Source organism: Eumetopias jubatus, unplaced genomic scaffold, assembly GCF_037043125.1.
Source record: "Eumetopias jubatus isolate StellerSeaLion01/CBP00866 unplaced genomic scaffold, mEumJub1_p1.0 scaffold_17, whole genome shotgun sequence".
Taxonomy (NCBI): domain Eukaryota; kingdom Metazoa; phylum Chordata; class Mammalia; order Carnivora; family Otariidae; genus Eumetopias; species Eumetopias jubatus.
Window position 1 is genome coordinate 36,970,422 of NW_028274823.1, and position 15,675 is coordinate 36,986,096.

General features: G+C 43.7%; 1 protein-coding gene and 1 long non-coding RNA gene across 2 annotated transcripts; one reads left to right on the forward strand and one right to left on the reverse strand.

The window, feature by feature from the left end:
• Positions 1-638: 638 nt before the first annotated feature.
• Positions 639-8,971, forward strand: ANKRD1 (ankyrin repeat domain 1). Its single transcript, XM_028098916.2, has 9 exons — positions 639-848; positions 1,502-1,681; positions 2,555-2,692; positions 2,825-2,932; positions 4,153-4,251; positions 5,645-5,743; positions 5,986-6,084; positions 6,223-6,321; positions 8,861-8,971. Exons 1-9 carry the CDS (start codon positions 822-824, stop codon positions 8,969-8,971), a joined length of 960 nt encoding a protein of 319 aa, XP_027954717.2. The 5' UTR covers positions 639-821.
• Positions 8,972-12,572: 3,601 nt separating this feature from the next.
• Positions 12,573-15,553, reverse strand: LOC114205427 (uncharacterized). The gene is made up of 3 exons (XR_003608394.1): positions 15,313-15,553; positions 14,591-14,652; positions 12,573-12,704 (listed from the first exon to the last, which is right to left on the reverse strand). It is a non-coding gene; the product is annotated as an uncharacterized LOC114205427 (long non-coding RNA).
• Positions 15,554-15,675: the final 122 nt, after the last annotated feature.

Below are 15,675 nucleotides of genomic sequence, written 5' to 3' on the forward strand. Positions count from 1 at the left end.
TCATGCCACTGCTAATAACTGATCTCCTCTAATCTTGCTGGGGACCATTTGCACCAAAAAGGTCCTAGTAAGTATGCTGTTTTAGATGACAGTAAGCACGTCATGTGCTAATTATGGCCAGTGACACCATAAAATAAAAGTGCATTACTGAATGCTTTCAATTTCTTATAATGATGGTAAGGTGGCATGTCATGGGGCCTTTTTAGCCCTAGACATCACTCCAGAGAATTCCAAACAGATATAGACAAGGGCCATTAGGACCCGGATCCTTTCCTCTCAGACTGTTTACCGACGGGAATACAATGTCCTGAAGCAACACTTCCCCCAAGTGAAGTGTTGATAAGTCTGGTTATCAGCAAGATATTACTGGCAGTGTGATATGCAGGGCATTTACATTTTCCTGATAGGGCTAGTCATGTGAAAGCTGACAGAGAAGGAAAAGGAGCGGCGCTGTGGTGCAATCTCAACACACAGCTGTCCCCTGGCTTCTCGATAAATAGGATGACTTGCATTGCTGAGCGGTGTAGTCACCGCCAAAGGAATGGCCATCTCACATTTCTTCCTGATTCACATATTCACTGGGGTTGCTTGTCAGCCCCTCCCTCGGCTGCTTCCCAGACACTGAGTCTGGACTGAAAATTCACCTGCCTCTGAGTTGGCTGCTTGGTGGGGGCAGGGGTGTTACTTGGGTTCCCAGGTTGGGAGATTACCTCACCCGGCCCTAGCTATATAAGCCGACCAGTGTGGAGGGGCTCCGCAGGGCTGACTCGAGACACTCATTCCACCGGAGAAAACACACAGACAACCAACCTCAGGCCAACATGATGGTGATGAAGGTAGAAGAGTTGGTACGTAAGGCCCGTTATTGTTTTGCCGGGAAAACCGGTTTAGTCTTGATTTTTATTTGAACACTGAAATGTCCTTCTTCAGGCATAATGCGCAGGTACTCTGCTGTCGTATATGGAACATGGTTGGCCTAAGTGATGAAATAAGTGAAATTGGAAAAATGAAGCTGGCCATGATGAATTTTCTCTGTATTTCCTATTTATTATCTTCTCCTTGGGTTTTCTTACTAAAGCGTGGATTCCCATGTAGTTATGAGGATGCCTTAGGGAAGAAGTTCTATGGCAAGAATAGATGTCTGGAAATTTTTACGATTCAAGGCCAAGAGAGTCATCAAAAGTACCTGAAATGGAAGAATTTTAAATAATCATGGAGGGGTTGCAGTTTTCCTAGGCAAAATGTGATGAGGTGGATTAAAGTTCATTTAAACATATCAACCAAACCTCAGCCTTGCTTTACCAAGAGAGGAGGACCGTGGTCTGATGGTAATCCTGGAATACTGCAGCAGCCCATCCCAGCCTGGGATCTGAGAGCACAGTGCGCGGAGGTGGCTGTCACCAAGCAGGGAGGACCAGGGCCCTGCTGCAGCATCCTCTCTGGAGAATGATCCCAGGACAGGCCCAGCTACTACCAACCCTACAATTTTCTTTCCTCCCAGGTCACAGGGAAGAAGAATGGCAGTGGGGAGACTGGGGAGTTCCTCCCTGAGGATTTCAGAGATGGGCAGTATGAAGCTGCTGTTACTTTAGAGAAGCAAGAGGACCTGAAGACACTTCCAGCCCACTCCCTGAGCCTGGGGGAGCAACAGTGGAAAATTGAGAAAGAGCGAGAGGCAGAGGTAAGGACCTTCCATGGAATTCACTAGTGGGGAGTCAGGGATGGGGTAGGAGACAGGGGTGCCAGGCAGGAAGGAGAAAAGAGAGAAACAAAAGAAATGTAACCATTCCAAAGGTGTTTCTTTGCCAAATTCAAACCCATAAAGAGGCAACTTCTATAGGACAGGTTGTAGGAACTAATTCTTTAGCAAGACTATGACCTCTGGATTCTGAATCAATGATTGAATGTTCTATGACTATGTTGTGATTTGAAGACTTGGAAAGAGAAACATGACCAGTGAATTTCTGATGTCATACACCATCTAGTTAGTCCAAAGCAAGAGAGACCTCTTTTACTCAATAACATGGCTTTGGCTGTGTTCACTATCTGTGTTGACAAATTCCGTGGTGCTGTGTGAATTTTCATTCCTTACTAATCGCAGATAAAACATGCATTAGTTAGTAGTAGTCTCAGGAAAGTCTGCTTCATAAGCCCTGCTTTGTCGGCTGCCTGAAAGAGATTGGCATTGATATTTCAGAGCTTAACGCTTATTGTTGGATTCTTTTGAGTTAAATAAAAAATTCGACAGAAATCCAGGGTTTGTTTATGGAAATGATTACATGATCATCACTTACAGACTACATCCTAACTCCGATGAGTCAAAAGCTGATGCTACAAGCAGGAGAAGTGAAGATGAAGGTAATTAGCTGAAAAAGTAGACCCCCAAATACTTGAATAAGTCACTAAGTCAAAGTCAAAGATGAGTTTGAAAGGGTTTTTTTTTTTCACTTTTTTGCTCCACCTGTTCACATACCTATCTCAGACCTTGCAGATTTTGTTTAGACACAACCAGAGTGCCTGTCACCATATTTTGAAATACAGAATTTTTTTTTAGCTCAAGAAGAAAAAACTAGAACAAAGATCAAAGCTTGAAAATTTAGAAGACCTTGAAGTCATCATTCAACTGAAGAAAAGGAAAAAATACAGGAAGACTAAAGTTCCAGCTGTAAAGGAACCTGAACCTGAAATCATTGTAAGGACTGTTTGCTTTGGTAGTATTACATGTCTGGCATTATATTGCCGGGGAATAAATATCTGTGGAGGGTTTGATCGGATGGATGTTGGAAAGCTCACGGTAACTCTCACGCTGTTCTTTTGGCTTTAGACAGAACCTGTGGATGTGCCTAGGTTCCTGAAGGCTGCCCTGGAGAATAAACTGCCAGTAGTAGAAAAATTCTTGTCAGACAAGAACAATCCAGATGTCTGTGATGAGGTAAGGCTTCTACAAAGCACTGCAAAATCCAGCTCATTAATTTTGTTTCTTATGTTTAACTTCAGCCTTGCTAACATGGTGCCAAAAGCAATCCACCTGAAACAGTCTCTCCAGCTGTTGTCCCAGATGCTGCTAGCATATTAGGATAGTGCAGTGGTCCAGAAAAAAGAGGCTGGGTTCGTGCTGTGGATTGCATCATTTTCTGCATTCTCATATCCTTCTGGCTGATTTTTCAGTTTGTCTTTAACTTTTTATATTCTTGGGATAGACTTTTAATAAGGCAGGACTAACAAGTCCCTTTTAGGAAGATACATAATAGCATCATCCCTTTAAAAAAAAAAGATTTTATTTATTTGAGACAGAGCGAGAGTAAGCACAAGCAGGGGGAGGGGCTGAGCAGGGAGCCCGACGTGGGGCTCGATCGATCCCAGGACCCCGGGATCATGACCTGAGCTGAAGGGAGACACTTAACCGACTGTGCCACCCAGGCGCCCCAAGAGCATCATCCTTGATTGGCCTAAACACATCAGCACTACACAGGGTCTCTGTGGACTTGAGTTCAAGTGATGGCTCTATCACTACTTGGCTATTTGATTTTAGCAGCTAATTTGCATTTTCTAGACCTCTGTTTCCTTGTCTGTATATAGAGGGCACTGGAGTGAATAATGCCAACAGCTGTTCTAGGCCAAATAGTCTATTAATCCATTCACAGGAAGCCTTCTTACCAGAAACACTAATCTTTTTGTATCCGTTCCCCCCTGAACTGAATGGAGAATCGTTTCTGAAGGTGAACTAAAAATGAATCCCCCATTCTCTAAAAAAGAATTGAATACTTTTTGATATTCAACCTAGCAATATGTCCCAGGTGGGAGAAAACCGTCTGATCTGCATGGCAAATTCTACACAAACAACGAAGGCACAACATTCAAGAAAGGGAAATGTCAGCGTTGAGGTAGTTGTGAACTTGAAGTTCACATCCCTCCATATAGACCTCTGAGCACTTAGAAATGTACCTGCAGGAAACTCAAACCTCGGTTGCAGGATCACTGTTCTAGTGCGGCAATTTTAGTAAATTTGACATTTCTAATTCAAAAAGAAGCACTCGAGTTTCTATCAGTGAGGTCATCGGAGTCCTCAGCTTCATACCTGTTAGAAAGGATTTATGCTCATTTTTATATGCATCGCTATCTCTCTCTCTTTTTAAATCTCTCTTCTGACAGTATAAACGGACAGCTCTTCACAGAGCATGCTTAGAAGGACATTTGGCAATTGTGGAGAAGTTAATGGAAGCTGGAGCCCAGATCGAATTCCGTGATATGGTAAATATATTTCTTTGTTTGGAAATGAGCCAAAATAAGTAGACTATATGAAGCTTGAGAAAGCCTATGATGAAATATGGGGCTGATTGGATTGAAAATTGATCTGAGAGAACTAGGGGAAAGCTCATTTCTCCATACAGAGGGAAGTTAGGAGATGCGGCTAGGTCATGTGGAAAGTATTTTCCATACATACTGAAGAGGAGAGGAGTGTTCCAGGGAAAAGAAGGAAGTGAAAGCCACTGCACGCAATTCAATATCCTCATCAGAGAGTTGGGTCAGTATCAAGTCAGTAGCATCACTGAGAAGTCATACAGTCAGCCCTTGCCTCTCAGCATCCCTGTCCTTCCATTATCCATGGCAGTCTGCTCATGGCCCCTTGGCTGCCAGCGATGTGTCAGAATTCTCTAGCTGTGCCCCTGATGTGATAGATGCCATCAGTGAGATCAGGGGCTAAACTGCATGCAGGATGAACTGCATCCATGGAAAGTAGCTGCTATTCAGACCTCAATAATTCAGCTACTGTGACTTCTACAAATACCGGCATAGAGCATATTTTATGGACCGAAGATTGAGCTGGGAAAATGCTTTATTTATTTAAATGCAGCTCAATTTGACTTTATAGCAAAGTGGAAGAGGGATATTTAAAAAGTCCAAAGAATTTGAACAAAATTGAACCCCGAAGATAAACACACAAGAAAGCAATTAAAAAAACCCCAAAGTTTGCATGAAAAGACACTAACATTCATGAATGTGTGATTCAAAAGGCCAGGAATATACCAGAGTGGGGAAGAGGGCACCTCCTAAGAGGGCAGTGTGTGGTGACCATGAGTGGGGACACTTGAGGGACAGAGGCTGTGCCAGCCCAAATGATGGCAGATAACCAGCAAGAGATGAGGAAAAAAACCACAGGGACACAGGAAGAGGTGACAGATCCAGATTAAAATCTCTTGGAAGGGACTACTTTTGTTCTGCCAGAATTTTAAAATGCATTTGTCTAGAACTTCTGAGTATATTTGGCAAAAGTGGCTAAAAGTTCCAGGCAGATGTGGGTTTGAATATCTATTCTGATACTTACTAGCTGTGCTTCCCTGGGCAAGTAACTTGACTATTTTGGAGACATGTTTTTCTCATCTGCCAAAAGAGTACGGTCACACCTACCTCATAATGTTGCTAGGAGGACCAATCCATCGGAAGTGCGTAGCACCTTGTCGGCATGCAGAAATTCTCAATGAATTGTAGTTCTCAGTCACTGTAGTTGTCGTCCAGAGCGGGACAGCCCACTGCTACCGTGGACGCCCTAGCAAGTCTGGTGTTCCCGGGTCTCAGAAACCAAGTACCAACTCCTCTGACCAGATCTTTACATTAAATCATGTCCTTTTACCTTCTGGCATAGCTTGAATCCACAGCCCTCCACTGGGCAAGCCGTGGAGGAAACCTGGATGTCCTAAAATTGCTACTGAATAAAGGAGCAAAAATCAGTGCTCGGGACAAGGTATTTATTTCTCTTCTCCCTTCTCCCCTTCTCTCCCCCTTCCCCACTTTTTCTCCCCCCTCCCCCGCTTCTTCCTCCCCTCCCCCCTCCTCTCCCAAAGCCACCTCACCATTTGGGTCAGCTGGAATCTCATGCTGTGTGGGGCACCATAGTGGCCACTTGTCCCCTCACACATGCCTTGGGGTCTGGGACAGCCTCTGTCGCCGAGCCCTGCAAATCAGTTGCATTCTTCAATTTCCCAGTTGCTCAGCACAGCGCTGCACGTGGCTGTGAGGACCGGGCACTACGAGTGTGCGGAGCATCTCATTGCCTGTGAGGCCGACCTCAACGCCAAAGACCGAGTGAGTCCCTGGGCAAAGTCCCACCTCCCGCAGCTCCAGCCCTCATTTATCTGGAATCACTCCCCAAGCCCGGTACGCTTGTGGGACTCACGTCCTGATCTCAGGTCGCGCTTTAGCCTGTGGTCTCTGCTTCTCTAGGAAGGAGATACCCCTCTGCATGACGCCGTGAGGCTGAACCGTTACAAGATGATCAGACTCCTGATTATGTATGGGGCTGACCTCAACATCAAGAATTGTGTAAGTACCCAAAACAAGCAGCCCCCGCTTGCTGGCTTTCTGATGCACAAAAGCATATCTCCTATACTTGAAAATGCTCCCATAGTGGTAGGATTTCAGGGTTGGGGGCAGTCTTGTGATGCTTTAAATGTCCCTGTCCATTCCCCTAATGACATTGCTAGTCCTTGGCAAGGACTCGGGTCACCTGGTCAGAGATGGGTGGAGGCATCATGACACAATCACCGTGTCCGGTGATTCTTTTAAGATTTGGGTTTGAAAATACGAGATGGTCAAATTGCTCACCTTCGCAAACCCAAGCACAGTCTTCCCCGGCCACCCCTGGCTGAGTCAAGGCCTGGGGTTGTCAGGAATAAAGACAGGCACCATTCCTGAAGGGATAAAATTCCACAGTGGTCAATGGGGCTGAGAGCCAATGAACTGAAATTAATCAATATCAAATCCGAGTAATTCTGAGTAGTCCTCCCCTCCTTACAACAGCAGGATGTGCTACCGCTTTCTTCCAGGGTTAGCCATGATTTTGCCTATATTTTTTGAGATAATTTCTATCCACTCTCCACTTTGGTTTATCTGCATATCCTCAAAATAATTTCCTATATTTAGGCCCTGAAAATGCTCATATAAGTCCCTTCTACAAGTACGTGTTAATTTAGCTTCATCTGCAAGCCAGGGAAGAGAGCCAACTTTTCCTCATGGTCCCAATTCCCAGACAAACATCATCTAATATAAGCTTTAAAAATATCACTGGGAGGAATGGATATAAATTCCCAAAGAAATAATTTGAAAGATTTGGTAGAGAATCACTTTACAAAGAAGGAAAAGAAAACCCCAGTCATCTTCTATTGTAAATAATTTCTTCCCTTTATTGTGTTACTATGAGACTGAGAGGAATATTTTATCATAAAAAACCCCCACAAAACTGTCTTGGTGATAGGAACAAAGGATAGAAGAAATAAATAGAGGCTGCTTGAATGGGAAAGTGTTAATAGTCGGATCCCCTCATCCTTCATATTGGGATTGGTCTTGTCTAATAATTTAATTAGCAGAAAAAGAGTAGATTTAATGAAATCTCCAAAACTGCAGAAAATATGACAATTGCTTTCAGGCAGTGAGACACTACCAGCAGAGAGAAATAGCATATAGATTTGGGGAGACTGTGTAAGTAGCCAGAAAATCAGGAGATAAATTCTAACAGGAGCTGAAGGAATTCATGGAAGAATAGCCCAAAATATACCAATGGGGCTCATGGTTTTGAATTATCAGTTAGATCCCAGCATAAGGGTCCTGGGACTATTAATGTCATTGATCCAATGGCTGGATATTCCCCAGAAGACCACTAAGCCATTGGACACCATCTTGAAGAGGACTGTAAACAATGCATAGTACATTATTCTATTGTTGTCTCAAGCTCTGTCATCATGTGTACCAATGGGTGTTTCTCAAGGAACATGCTACAGAGGTAGGAAGTTCCAAAATGGTTACAGGGCCACTAATTCAAATAAGCACAGGGGCCAGGCAGATCACCTAAATTATGTAAATGGTGGCTGCAGGGCTCTGTGCACGTAGCTTCTAAAGGTGGTGGCTAATCCATTGTTGCTCTGTAAAGCCACAGGTGTCATGCCGGCCAACTCTTCTGATTTTTTCAGAGCGTTCACAAATTCACTTGGGAAATCTCCTAATTTCCAACTGTTGCCAATTAACTCCAATTTTTAAAAAAATCTAAGCTCTGTTTGGGCCCAAACCAAACAGGTCTCTAGGCTGATTTGCATCTCAAAGCCGCCAGGTTGCAGTCTCTGAGTTAAAGACTTCCACATGAATAGGGGTGGAAAAATGTAAGACTTTCCATATTTAAAGACAAGAATTGAGAGGTGACATGGTATTCATTTTTGTAAATGTCTTGAGACCTATGCATAAGGGGAAAAGCGTTTTGGTCTCAAAAATTATTTACACATCATGATGTCCCCTCCAAGAAAAATGAAATTTCCCAGGAGATCCCAGTGTGAAAACTCCACCCCTTGGAGCAGTAATAGTTCTGCACAGCACCTGAGGACTTCAGCCAAGATGTCCATGCCGCTCATTTACCAACAGGTTTTATCAATCAGGAATCATTTTCCAAACTGATAGGAGCTGATTCTTGACCACTCTCTCCCCATGCCTCTTCTGCAGGATACCAGAGATGTAGAGAGGCATTTTTTGAATTTCAAAATGACTTGGAATGCTCTTGCCACTTACTGTCTAGGGACTAGGGATTTTTTTTTTTTTTTACCAATACCTGGGACAGTCCCACAGGGTGGGGAACGAACAAAAACATTGCTAATCTGAAATGCCAAAAGCATTCCTATGAGAAACAGGGGCTGATTTGAATATAAACTGCAAATCACTCATAGTGGAAAGCATAAAACAGTTCAATAACATACACCTATCCATTACCTCATTAAACACACACACACACACACACACACACGCACGCACACCACAAGATGTGTAGAATTTATAGATGCCTCCCATCTGGAAGTCAAATTTCCTCATGTATTTTGATTAGGCTGGGAAGACCCCAATGGATCTGGTGCTGCACTGGCAGAATGGAACCAAGGCAATATTCGACAGCCTCAAGGAGAACTCCTACAAAACCTCTCGCATAGCCTCCTTCTAAGGGAAATGGTACCACTCGCATCCCGTTGTTCTTCACTGGCATTTTGAAGGCACGGCCCCAGAGAAGAGCAACCAGTCCTAACATCCAGCTCCTATCCACCTGTTGTAAAGCTGCACCTAATGAAGTTTTGAGAAAGCACAGGGATATAGGTATAGGAATCTCCCTTAGTGAAACTCACTCTATTTATTTTTATTTATTCCTGTTTATTTATTTATTTATTTACTTCGATGCCACTGGTATTCAGATCCTTCATGGTGACCCATTTGGTGAGCAAAGCTTAATTTGTATATAACACTTCAGAGCCTTCCTGTAGATTTGTCCTCAGACCACGTTAACGAGCAATGCTCTTGGTGCCTCCTCATGTGCACCTCATTGGTGGAAGATATTTCAAGGTGTTTTTAAAGGACACAAGGGTGATGATTACAGCCCCCTTTTCTCCTGAATTTTTAATGCTGACCTTTGGGGCAGTGGGAGGCGTGTAGCGACGGGAGAGGAAACTGTAGAATGAAGGCTTCTGTGAGAAGGACAGTGAAGCCAAGCCGTTGGATGCCTGGGCCTGGTATTTCTTACCAAGTCACATGTTGTACTAAGGTGAAGAGAATGTCATGAGTGTAAGCGGCGTGTCGTGGCAGGTGCGGGCCGCTGGGCCATGCAGAAGTGAATTTGCTGAAAAAAAAAAGATGAAAGTGACTGCAAAGTGTAAATGTGTAAATGTATATTATGTTGTATGTCTATTTTATATTCATAATAAAAGCAAAATTCTAAACCTCTTTCTAAGTGCTTCTATAAGTATGGTGGGAAAGAACCATGTGAATAAGGCCATTTGGATGGGGTTTTTTGTCTTCCAAGTTTTTGGGATTAGAAATGTCCTGTAAAATAGTACCTCTCAGTATTGACCGTGGATGCAGACCACCTGAGGATCTTGCTAAAATGCAGATTCTGATCCCTCCCGTTGCGGGGGTGGGGGGCGGGCTGGGACTCTGCATTTCTGACAAGCTCCCAGGTGATGCAGAGGTGGTGGTTGGTACACCACAAGCACACATTGAGCAGCAAGGCTGGGCAAACCATCATCAGGATAGAGGAGTTCAAGTTCCTCGGGCCCCAGTGGTGGGGAGAAAGAGACCCCTGGTGGACAGAATGATTACTGCAAGTTAAACAAGTGCTCTTTGGGACATTCCCATCAGGGCTAATCTGAGGTTTAACGATTACTGTGGACACCGGCTGTCGGTGTCAAAGGCTGCCCACGAGAAAACACACCTGGTCAATGATTTCTGACCTCCAAGGGGAGCCATTTTGTTGCCAGGTGCTGGACCAGGTGCTAAGACCTGTGATGAGAAAACCAGATTGTCCCTGCCCTGCCTTCCTGGAACAGATGAATATTAAAGAAATAATCCCAGAAATAAATATATAGTAACGATCTGTGGTAAGTCCAAAGAAGTAAAAAAGCAGAGTGCTGTGAGAGTCTCAGATGCAAAGGCACACCATTTGATGGGGAGGGGCGGGGTGGGGAAATTCCACAAAGACTTCACTGGGGTGGTGAATTTTTCGGGGGGGGGGGCAGTCTGAAGGGTGAGCTGGAGCTATTCAAGCACAGCACACAGTTCCGGACGGCAGAGAGGCCATCGGAAAGGGCAAGGTCATGGGAAAAGTCTGGCACTTTAGGAAATGTATGAAGGCCAATGTGAAACACTGGCACTGGGGTCCCCCATCCCGAACACTCACCCCAGATCGAAGAACACACACGGCCCCTTTGCTGTGTCTCCAACACTGAGAGCATGTGCAGGCCTGGTCCATGAGCAGGTGTTCCGGTCAGCTGCTCACGGACACGTAAGTTGTCAGGATGGTTTGAAATATTTTTGGGCCTTTTGTATCTAGTCTCCTAACCTCCCAAGGGCATCAGGAGCTTCAGTCCCTCCATTGTCTCCCTCCCGCTAGGGTCCTGGCTCTAACCCATCACGTCCTTAGGGCTCAAGGTCCTCCCATCTCTTCCTCTTAAAGCACCCAGGACACAAGTCACATTTCTCTTGCTGGTACTGGTGTGTCCCACAGCATAACGTGGTAGGTTATTATGTGACCAAGTTCTCTATGATGCCTTCCTCAAATCCCCCTCCCCGCAACAGCTGGGAGGGCAGAGAGGAGAGTAAGGGATTAAACCACTTTCGAGTCACCACCAAAGGAGATTTCCACTAGCACAGAGGTGGAGGGCATGAGAGACAACACGGGGTAAGTCCCATCCGAACAAGGCCAACTCGGTCGCCTCTGCTAATGGAGAAAATAAACACTTCAGGCCATGCTTTCGCCTGTCTCACAGGTGGTCAACTTTTAAGCTCGTTGTCTTGCCACCTAAGCCAGCTCTTTGCCCACAATCTGTCTCTCGTCTTGTCTCTTCCTCAGTGAAGAGAATGTCCCATTGACCAACAGACGCCTGGTAGTTGTTCTTGCTTCTCTTTTCCTCCCTCCTTTCTTCTAATCGACCTCCAAGTCTTCTTACCAAGTACCCTCCCTAAGTAGCTCTGCAGTCTGTCCACTTCTCCCACCCCAGGGGCCACCGCCCTAGCTCAGATGGCCATGGCGTCCCCCCCCCCCCCCCCCCCCCCGATTACTGAAATGGCCCTTGCTGGGCTTCCAGCCTCTGGCTCTCTTCCCACCAGTCCGTTAAGTTGCAGCCAGAGTGATTTTTTTTAAAATGCAAATCTGGTCAAGTCCTTCACCTCTTTAAAATTCTTCAGTGGCTTCCCATTTCCCTCAGAATGAAAACTCCTTAACATTTTTCAAAAATCCTTGAAATCTGACTGCCTTTAACTCTCTATTCTCATCAATTTCTCATCACTTTCCTCACTAAACTCTGAATTTCAACTCTGTGGACTTTTCAGTTCCTTAAAAAATCCAGGCACTCAGTTTTCTGTTTTCCTGCACTGTGTCAGCTCCCTGGAAAGCTCTTCCTCCCACTCCAAAGCCCTGCACAATTTCTCTTTCCACCCCTTTGGGTTAGCTGCCTTTCTTCCATGAAGCCATCCTTAACCCTTACTTATATTTAGTCCCCCCACCCCCACCCCCCGAAGTGTGTTCCGGTTGTACTTTTAGTCCAGTGGTGTCATACATCTACAATACTGCCTTTACCCACCAAGGGGAAAAAAATCCCTCTCTCCCCTTGAGCAAGTAATACCTGCTCACCAAGTATTAAGCCAATCACAGGAATGAATAAGGAAGGAAGCAACGTCCCCAATAATCATTTCATGGTACTGATTATTTCTGTGCACATTGCATATAGGCACTATACATTTAGTTTTGTTAACTTTGTTTTCAATTGAACAAGTTATTCTAGACATCTTCATAAATGGCACTTATGTTTCAATTTATAATGGAACACTTAGTCCCATTATTGGGCATTTGGCTTTCCATTTTCCAATTATTTTAGACATTGTTGCAATGAATATCCTTACCCACTACCCTTTATACCCAACCAGCTATTTCTGAAGAAACACATCACAGAAGACTCTGTAAGGTTATCAAATTATACCCCTTCTATTATGTTATTGCCTTTCCCCCAAATCATGAGAATTCTCATTTTTAAAATCTTTTATCTTCCAACCTGATCAGCAAAAGATCCACTTTTGGTGTTTTTTCCCCAATTACTAAAAAAAGTTCAGCATCTTCATGTTTACTGAGCATTTTTCTGGATCAATCGTCGTTGCCCAATTTTCCATTATGTCAGGTTCCTTGGAAGCGGCACCTGAAATGAGGATTCTTGTGTTAGTGATTTATTGAGCATGCTCTATAAGGCAATGAGGGAAACAGGACAGGGCAGGAGAAGAAACAGACGAAGATGTGCTTTCAGGAGAAGCCTCTCCTCAGCCTTTTCCCAGCTCAGGAGCATAAATCATGCCGTGGAGGCCAGATGGCCAGGTGATAATACCCTGCATCAGGCACTGGCCACGGGCCGAACTCAAGGCGGTGCATGCGTGTGTGCGTGTGTGTAAAACTTCCCAGGTGATAATACCCTGCATCAGGCACTGGCCACGGGGCGAACTCAAGGCGGTGCCCGCGCGTGTGTTTGTGTGTGTGTGTAAAACTTCCTAGGCATCTTTGGGTAAGGTGACTCCCATCAGCCTGGGCAATGCTCTGGGGAGAGTGAAACCATTAGTACCCAAATCTGAAGCAGCTGGAGGAAGGGTACACCAGGCTGGTCAAAGGGATCTGGTGGACACTAACAGCATTTATCAAATCGCATGTTTCGTTTTGTTATTTAGAAGGGGAGGGCAAAGTGAGGAGAGAAAGAACCTCAAGCAGGGTCCACGCCTGAGTGCGGAGCCTGACGCAGGGCTCGAGCACACCACCTTGAGATCATGACCTGAGCCGAAATCGAGTGGAACGCCCAACTGACTGAGCACCCAAACGCCCCTCAAATTGCATGTTTTTAAAAAACAATTTCTTTTTAAGCTTTTACTAAGGATGCTAAACTCCTCTGCTCTATTGATGCGTTACAAATGTACTTTCCTAGTTGTACTTTTCTAACAGAACATTATTTTTAAAGAGGCAAATTAATCAAGTTTTCATTTATTCTGGCTTTGATGACCACACTTAGGTTTGTTCCAACCCAGTGTTATTTTAGACAAAAAATTTACCTACCCTTACTCTAGTATTTCACAAACTTTTTTAAAAAATTAATTCTTTAATCCACTTGAATTTAGCGTGCTGTATATTGGGTAGAAGATAAGGATTAGACTTATTTTTTTTCCTAAATGATAGAACAGTAGCTGATACTTAGTAGGTACCTTCTGTAGGACTTGCCCTCCTTTGAACATTCTACAAATACGAATCCACTTAACCCTTGCAATACTGCCATCGGTAGGGAGAAGAGATGAAGAAAGTGAGGCAAAGAGAGATTATCTGATTTGTGCAAGGTCACAGTACTGAGTACCAGCAAGTTCAGATTTTTACATGCAGTCTTTAGTCTTCACACTTACTTGGTTACAGTTAGTTTTAGTTACTAGAGTCCTGTTGTACTCTAGAATATCGGGTGTATAAGTCGCTCCCATTGGTTTTTTTTTAAAGAATTGTATTTATTTATTTGAGAGAGCAGAGAGAGAGGGCATGAGCAGCAGGGAAGGGGAGGAGAAGCAGACTCCCTGCTGAACAGGGAGCCCTGACGAAGGCTCGAGCCCAGGACCCTGAGATCACAATCTGTGCCGAAGGCAGACGTTTAACCGACTGAGCCACTCAGGTGCGCCCCTTCCATTGTTTTTCTATGAAATTTCCTAGCTATTCAAATCCAAACATATCTACAAACAAATATATGCAGATGGTTTTCGATTTTAAGTTATTTGGGGGAGAATTTGATGAACAATGTCTCATCCAAAAAACAGAGTGTCTTCCAATCTTCTTTAATTTCCCTTTAAGAGTTTTCTTCATAGAGGACCTACGTATTTAATTTATATCTTTGTGAATAGTACTTTTTTAAAATGACATTTTATAGCAAATTATTAACCAAACTATTACCTTTTATGTCTTTAGTTTATAACTGACCACCTTGCTGAACTTTCTTTAAGGTGCTGTCATTTTGTTGCAGTGAGTAATGCGTCATGTTCTAACAAAGATAAACATTAGAAGGAAACCCACCTGCCACTCTTCATTGAGGACCAGCCATCATACCCACTTATTCTGAACAACAGGATAAGCACCTGTTCATAAACAGAAAGCAAGCACAACAGCAAATATGTAGCAAACGTGCATATATGGAGGAGGGCCTGTATTTCTAATCTTTTCCCAGTTGCTTTTTTGAAGAGGACAGACACATCTGTAATAACTTTACTTCCTAATATAACGTAAGTCCTCAATATTATATCCGGTGCAAGTGAGGCAAATATACACATAATATAACCAGTTGATTGAAACAGCAGACTAAGGTCGGACATCAAAAAAAGTTTAATTTACGTCCCCTTAAATATTTTGAGTTTAAAATGTATAAATGCACACTCCTGTGCTGATCTATAAAGATCAGCATCTGTTCTTGGGAGTATGGACCCTCTGATGGGACATCTACAGCTGTCTTTGAGTTCCAGTCTCTTTAAAGAAGAAAGAGAACTTAAGACTTGAGTAAAGCAAGCCAAGTGTGGAATTTTTACTGGCTCCCCCACAAATCTTAGTTGTCCTGTTCACACCTACTGTGACAGGTTTTTAATGGCTCATCTTTTTCAAGCCTTTCAAAAGCATGAACTTGGATTTCCCGGGAATTCCTTTTTTGTCCTTCATAGTGCAACAGTTTTCATAACATTTAGTTAACGTATATAACTTTACAATACTAACTACAATGGCATAAACAGACTGGTGAATCAACGCACATTAACTGTTGGTGAATCCAAGTGGGGTGAGGGCAGAAGCAAGCTGGTGCTCAAGCAAGTGGAGGACTCCTGTGTGGGCTCGATGGCCGCGGCATCATTTTACGGAAGGCACGGAGGCGGCTAATCCATCAAATTGCTCAAGTGCAAGTCAGACAAAAATGCTTTTAGAACCATCATGCTCAATACATACAATATATAAATATATATATGGACATACATATGTGTGTGTGTGATATTCTACTTGCGTTTTGCTATGGGTTTTTATCATTTTTAAAACCAGGAGTGGATTTTAAGTTTTATCCAATGTCTTACATCCATTAAAATGATGCTCATTTTTCTCATTTGATTAGTAAGTATGACAAT